Here is a 7,375-nt window from a genome sequence, read left to right as displayed (position 1 = left end):
AGAGTGTAGCATCCACAGCATGGTAAGAAATATGGTGCTTTTACTGCATCTGTGGAATGCCTGGGCAAGCTCTTCGGTCAGGCAGCTGTTAGCTTTTGTCCGTGGACGTGTGAAAGAATAGAACTTCAGTGTGAACTCCACAGAACGTCCAACTTCATCAGCAGTGCCTCCGAAAACGTTCGAGTACTTACATGTTAAACTTAACTATCACATCTAATCTTTTGAATTTCCTATTTTATTTGTGATATTCAATAAAATAATTGCTTTGTTTTCCTTTTCTGGTACCTTCACAAGTGTTTACTAGGGGAAGCTGAAGCAGTGGATGTGCTTTACAAGCTCTGGGCGTTAGTAACAGCAGTGACAAGAGCGTCACTGTGCTGTCCTGGGAAAAGCAGCGTAGTAAGCGTCTTGATGATGTTCTTCCTTGCTACTGTTTTTCAATTAAAAAAAAATTTCACAGTAAACATGGTTACTGAGAAGGTGGTATCTGGAGGTTCAAGTTTTCATGAAAATGGCTAGTTTCTCATCTCACTAAATACATGGCAACTTCAAATTCAGCCTTAGACTTGCTGCTCCGTAGCGCTCCTGGTTGTTACACCCAGGTGCTCTCGGGGGAGCGTTTTGTAAATGCAGTGTTAAAACCAAAACCAACCCAACCACCACCACCAAACTTCTTTGAGGGTTTCAGTTACGTTTTTAGTGTATCTGTCGGTACTCACCTCCCCTGCAGCTTCCCGCAGCTGAATTCCACTTCACAACAGCCGCTTCACGTGTTCAGTGTGCAGTCGTGCAGGTGTCTGTATTGTACACAGCACATCTGATACTCTACACGTAGTATATCCACAGTTCACACTCCCTGGTTTTTTAACTTTCATTTGTATCTTTTTTCTTTTGAAGCTTCTTTGTAAATCAAGAACTACTGCATGCAGAGGAAAATGAAACGTGTTTAGATACTCACTCTTTTTTCTCTCTTCTGTTGCAGAAATGAGCCGCCAGACTGCTACAGCACTACCTACAGGTACCTCAAAGTGTACGCCGTCACAGAGGGTGCCTGCGCTGACTGGCACTACAGCTTCCAATAATGACTTGGCTAGTCTCTTTGAGTGTCCTGTGTGTTTTGACTATGTGCTGCCACCAATTCTTCAGTGTCAGAGTGGCCATCTTGTTTGTAGCAACTGTCGCCCCAAACTTACGTGCTGCCCAACTTGCCGAGGCCCGCTGGGCTCCATTCGTAACCTGGCTATGGAGAAGGTTGCTAATTCTGTACTATTCCCATGTAAATATGCCTCTTCCGGATGTGAGATAACTTTGCCACACACAGAAAAAGCAGACCATGAGGAGCTGTGTGAGTTTAGGCCTTACTCCTGTCCATGTCCCGGTGCTTCATGTAAATGGCAAGGTTCTCTGGATGCTGTAATGCCACACCTGATGCATCAACATAAGTCCATTACAACACTTCAGGGAGAAGATATAGTGTTCCTTGCTACAGACATTAATCTTCCTGGTGCTGTTGACTGGGTTATGATGCAGTCTTGTTTTGGCTTTCATTTCATGTTAGTATTGGAGAAACAGGAAAAATATGATGGTCACCAGCAGTTCTTTGCAATTGTACAGCTGATAGGAACACGCAAGCAAGCAGAAAACTTTGCTTATCGACTTGAGTTAAATGGTCATAGGCGGCGACTGACTTGGGAAGCAACTCCTCGATCTATTCATGAGGGAATTGCAACAGCCATTATGAATAGTGACTGTCTAGTCTTTGACACCAGCATTGCACAGCTCTTTGCAGAAAATGGCAATTTAGGCATCAACGTAACTATATCCATGTGTTGAAATGGCAATCAAACCTCTTCAGGCCAGTGTTTAAAACCGTTGCATTTAATTTAGCAGACTAGGGTAACCATCTTTGACTGTCACGACAAATTACTTGGTAGATGGAGGGTAGACGTATGAAGGTAAATAAAAGGAAAGGCTGTTAAATTACAGGAAGCAGTTGCATGTAGTAACACTAATATATTTAAAAAGTCAACAGTAAACCACTGAAAATATATATACACCCAAAATGGGCATCTTTTGTATTAAGAATTGATTCTACAGGAAATGTTGTAAAATAATTCTAAGAACTTGTTTGTAGATTGATTGTACTGTTGAAAAGGATACTGTTTCGTGTTTTCGTTTGTGTTTTTTTCCTGCCCCCTTTGACTGACAAGCCATGTTGAGCAGTCTGGTCTCTGGCCGCTGCTTCCCCTCCTCCCCTTGCCCCCCTTTGTAAGTCACTACATAGTATTGCTGCTGTTTGTGTATATTTTTTGTGTATTTGCTAATTTTTATTAACTTCTAGTTTTTCATTAAATAAATATGACTTTCTTTTCTGTAATTCAGGTTTTTCTCTTTTTTGTATCTTTTTAAAATTAATTACAGGTGTCATCTTTTGATATGCATAATTGCTATGGTAGAACTTATCTTTCTGTATGTTTGGTAAATTTTGTCTCTTTGCAGTAGTCAGTTCATTGGTGATACTGTTCTTAATTGAGCTATTTTGTGAATGTACTGAGTGCGAAAGGAGTACTTATGTTCAAAGATGTACCAGGAAAGCAAGCTCCTTTAAAAACAGGTCTAGATGTTGTTGTACTTTGAGTTATCGTTTAACAAAAATGAACAATTACTAAGAATTTTCTGAATTTAAAAAAAACACCCCACGTTTCAAATTTAGAGATGCTTAGAAACTTGATTGCATCCTTGTATTTGTTGGTTTTGCAGAACAAAGAAGGTATTGTCTTACACGGTATTTGTAACTATAAAACCAGACCTTTTTTTTTTTCAAGGCAGTCAGAATGAGATGTTTTCAGTCTTTTATATTTGTCATTAAAAGAAAACCTGGCAAATTAAACCAACCCCACAACTTTTGCTCTTTGCTTTAGCTCAAAGTTTGACACATTGATACTTTGGTCGGTTTCTCGTCTCTGTGTCTTTTGGTTGTTACTGAAGTAACTGTCTTGAACTGATTTTTGTATATGATTTTAGTGACATGCTACACATTGCAATGCAAATAATCTCTTACAGGTGCGATTCACCAGCTGTAAAGGCTGTTGAAGGATACGGGGCTTTATGCAGACAGCCTGTATGTGAAACATTTAACCATGAATGTATATGGTGTTTGTGTTACAAAACAGGGAGACAAGAAAGAGAGGAAAAGCTCTTCCATCTCAAGCTATTTGAAAGAAATCTTTGTCAAACGTGGTAGTACTGGGCGTACGTTTGGGAAGGTGGTCTGGCTATTAACTACTTTTGTAATGCATTAAAATACAGTCTATTTACTCTGCACTGTCTTAACGTTCTTATCTGAAGTTAATCTATTGAGACAACTCTTGTGCCTATTATTTTGATGCATGATGAGGTAAGTAGTTGTACAGGTAAGGAATAAAAAACCCCATCAGGTTGGATTAATAAAATACTACAGAAATAGCTGGCTTCATTTAGTAAAAGTTTCACTTGAAAGCTGGTGCTCAGCCTGTTTGAACTGTGCAGATTTCATTTAGAAGATGTCCTGGTTCCTCTGACGGCAGCTAGATGCTTCAAAACACCCTGCAATGTAGCATTTTTCCTTACGCATGCACACAACTGATGGTTTGCAGCCTTTTAAATGCAGTAATTACTCTCACCTAATTAAGCTTGTCTGCACTTATCTCAGGTTTGTCTTCTGGTCTTTGGCAGAAACTTGGCTAAATGCTTCAGATATTTATAGAGGAATATAGTGGCTTGCCCTCTTCCTTGCTCACTCATGAGCAGCTCGCTTGGGCTGCCTGGCAAGTTTATCTGGTCGTGAGCTCTCCAGTTTTAAGAAAATGTAGCTGAGAACCCTCGGCAGGCTGATCCTTGCGATCGGAGAGGGGCTGCGTAAGCACACAACTTGTGTTAAGATGCTGCTGCTGCTGCTGCTTGTACTTGGCATAGTTTGGCTTGTGTTGTGCCCCCAAAGAACTGTGAATCTTAAAACCTCGTTGCACTGATCTGCAGTGATTTTTATTTAGACTAGAACAGGCTGAAGATCAAGACCATACCGCTGAAGGGGTCTTCCAACATAGCATTTGTAATGAGCTAACTAACTGGTGGGGTCAGAGAGGACAGCTGCTATAGTGTAACTAACTAGGCTGACTTACTGTCATGTAAACTAGTAGTACTCCATTTGGTCTTAAAAAATCTGTAAAAACATTTGATGTCCATCATCAGATGGAGGGATTAAACAAATTATACTTAGGCCCAGATCCTCAAAGCCATTAGAAGCCTGAGTCAGTGGATCTCCTCAAGAGTTCGTGGCTCTGCTGACTCAACGGTGTTCTCTTACATACGGAGAAAGAAGCCGTGAATGCTGTGTTAAAGCCTGGCATTACCTGTTTCAGAAAGTACTATTTTACTTTGGTGTATGGGGAAAGCATCGAAGTTTGTCTTGAAGAGAGGAAATGCAGTCCATCTTGCACTTGTCTTCTAGCACTACCTCCATTGTTTGTCATTGCTCTTTAAAGAAAAGCCTTAAAAGGAGAATGTTTGACAAATGTGGATGCTACTGCCTGGTCCTGTGTGACATCTCTCGCTGGCTCTTGTTTGCAGTGGTGCTCTGAAATTAAAGCAGGTGTACTGTTTGTGTTGCTGCTTATACTGGTGTGTTGTATTATCCAGTAGCTTTTCAAAGCTGCTGTGATTAAAGCGCGATTTCCACTAGTGGGATAGTTGTTATCTGTAGCAGTTTCTAGTGGGGGTAGAGGAAAGGAGCTGCCACTGCTTGCTCTGAACCGTTGGTAAGCTTTAGCTGTCTTATGGAATCTTAAATTCTGAGGACACACGCTTAATATCGGGTCTGCTTAACTGTCGGCTGCAAAGCAGAGTCATCCCTAGTGTACTGAAGTGACTTCAGAAGTCCTTTACTGTTCTGGCTTGCCGCTGCGCAGCTCGTTATTGCTCTTGACAGCGTTCAGTGAAAGCAGAAGGCACTGAAGTGTGTCGGTAGTAGCTGATGCAATGGGTAATGCTTAAGTTTCGTTTTTTTTTTTAAATCTCAATAAAGTAACATAATGAAGTCAACTCTGAAGGAGGAACATGAAAAGCTGTAAGTAAATGCCTATTAATAGCTTCAGAGGGGCATTAAACCCCCCACCTTTCAGATAAAGCCCCTCTGGGCAAGACTTACACACTGGCGTGATGTGGCAGACAGGAGTCGTTGCTTAACTTCTCTTGGGAGCAGCTCCCTGGTCTGTAGTGAAATTACGGGGCGGAAACTTGTTGGGTACTTTCTATCTATCTCCCCCCCAACATTCAGGATTTGTTCTTTGCCTGTGAAGGGACTGCGCTGGATTCCTGTGCGTGTTCTCACAGGTGCAGAGTAGTGCAGGATTGTTGTTTGAGCTGCGCTTGCCCTGCTGGTTTGGATTAAGGGCACAGCAGCATGTTCGTTATCGTACCTTCCTCACGTTGTACTGATTGGCTAGTTTCTGTGCACTTTTTGTGTAAGTATTTTGTAAGGCAGAAAGTATTCTGAGACTGTTGCCTCTTACCTTTGGAACTTGGCTAGCGAATGACTAAGAGTAGAATTACTAAAATAGCGGCATGAAAGGTGATTTTATTTGTATCATTTTATTAGATGAAGTCTTCTGTGAGAGTTGTAAAATCTTTTGTAAAGCAGGTGCAGAAATAGCACTGACAGTAATAAATTCAGCGGGTATTAGGTTCCAGGCGAATCAGCTTTCTGTCTATGGAAACGAAAGCAAACCAGACAATTACCTGTGATTTATAGGCTGCGTCTGTAATAGGCTTTTGTCACAAATACAATTTGCATTTCATAAGCACACTTGAGTTTGTTTCAGAATTAACGAGACGAGAATGTAACTTACTGGGTTAATGAAAAACTCAAGGATCTTAGGTTACGTAAGTTTAAATTTCTGTCTTCACCGCGTTCGAGGGAGGGGAGGAGCCAAAGCTGTCAGCTGAGGGGGGATGCCTTCAGTTACTCACAGTATGCAATACCTCATGCAATTTAATGAGCCACCGTTGGAGCAGATTTAATCTTTATAGGCTAAACTCTGACCGTAGGCGTCCTGGAGTCAGGCTGATTTGTATCAGGTAAGAATGGAGGACAGGTACCTTGTCCTTCCCAGAGGTGACCAGGCTCCCCCTGCTGCTGGTGCTGTAAGGACAGCTGCGGCCGGGGGCTCCAGTGCGTTCCCTCCCCTCCCGCACACGAATTCGTGCATTGCAGTTCTCGGGGAGCTGCTAGGCTTGAAAAACTGTGTCTGCATTGGCCCGCTGAAAGGACTTGCTGATTTAATTCAGTCCATATTGCTTCTGGCAGCTCCCTTAAGCATATTTTTTAGATTTCAAAAGCTTATTTTTCCTGTCATGTCACTGTTTCTTAGCGTATTGAACGTTATTTCCGAAGTAAGTAAACTCTAGCACTACTTGGGTTTGCTCCTCAGTAACACCCCCATCTGTTAGACGCCCTCGCTGTGCTGTTTGCTGTAATTTGTGTTCTCTGAACACAGCTCCCAGAACTGCACGTTCTTCCCTGTTTGTAGGCGTGGCCGCTGTAAAGATGTCATCAGCCGCTGACATTTCGGTACATACATGCCAGATAAGCTCAGGATTTCTTCCTCCGTGGCTGCAGCTTTCTCATGCTTGAATCTTCAGAAGAATCAGTATTTTTTTTTTTCAAGATCCTGTGCTGATGGTAGTAAAAAGCAGCAGATGCCTGTAAGGGCTGTTTTCAGGTTGTTTACATCAGCTGATTTATTTTGATTGCATTTAGAGTCATAGTTGGTAAATCTAGAGCTGATAGTTCCTGATCTCTGTTAAATTTGATACAGGAGCCATTTCAGCCTGCTTAAAGTTTGCTGTTCAAACGCTCAACTCTGGGCTTAACTGCAAACCCTCCATCAAAAGCTGCATTAAGAACTTCATCGAGACAGCTGGCCATAACAAAAGTCAAGTCTTGCCGTACGTTCACTGCGATTTCCTCAAGATCTTTTTCATTTCTTTGAGGAATGATGATTCTCTTCAGTCCAGCTCGGTGTGCTGCCAGGACTTTGTCTTTAATTCCTCCCACCTAATAGGAAGAAGAAATATATATAAAAAAATTCTTTGCACTAATTGAACGAAGGAATTGTAATAAATCACACCAGGAGTTAAAATTTTAATGAACGGTGCTCCCTCCCCCAATCATTTAGGAAAGCAATTAAAAATGCAGAAGTAGTTTTAGCTCATTATGTGCCTAAATGAGGGAAATATGTTAATATGCTACACTACCCTTTCTGTAACTTAATAACGAGGAAAAAATTAAAATTAATCTAGTAGTGCAGGTACAAGAGTATCAACAGTGAAAATGTCA

At 41.5% G+C, this 7,375-nt stretch overlaps 2 protein-coding genes across 2 annotated transcripts in view; one reads left to right on the top strand and one right to left on the bottom strand.

Annotated features, from left to right (window-relative positions):
• The window catches only part of SIAH1 (siah E3 ubiquitin protein ligase 1), a 5,090-nt gene extending 2,716 nt beyond the window's left edge, over positions 1-2,374 (top strand). Inside the window, exon 2 of the mRNA XM_010145925.1 lies at positions 983-2,374. Coding sequence (XP_010144227.1) covers positions 983-1,833 — 851 coding nt within the window. The 3' untranslated portion in view covers positions 1,834-2,374. The remainder of the gene's footprint in view (positions 1-982) is intronic.
• Positions 2,375-6,808: 4,434 nt separating this feature from the next.
• The window catches only part of LONP2 (lon peptidase 2, peroxisomal), a gene marked incomplete at its 5' end in the record, with an annotated part of 37,137 nt that continues 36,570 nt past the window's right edge, over positions 6,809-7,375 (bottom strand). The window contains one exon of the mRNA XM_010145926.1: positions 6,809-7,093. Coding sequence (XP_010144228.1) covers positions 6,872-7,093 — 222 coding nt within the window. The remainder of the gene's footprint in view (positions 7,094-7,375) is intronic.

The sequence above is a fragment of the Buceros rhinoceros genome, unplaced genomic scaffold (assembly GCF_000710305.1).
Source record: "Buceros rhinoceros silvestris isolate BGI_N320 unplaced genomic scaffold, ASM71030v1 scaffold31341, whole genome shotgun sequence".
Classification (NCBI taxonomy): domain Eukaryota; kingdom Metazoa; phylum Chordata; class Aves; order Bucerotiformes; family Bucerotidae; genus Buceros; species Buceros rhinoceros.
The sequence above is the reverse complement of the archived record's forward strand: the minus strand, read 5'-3'. Positions and strand labels throughout refer to the sequence as shown.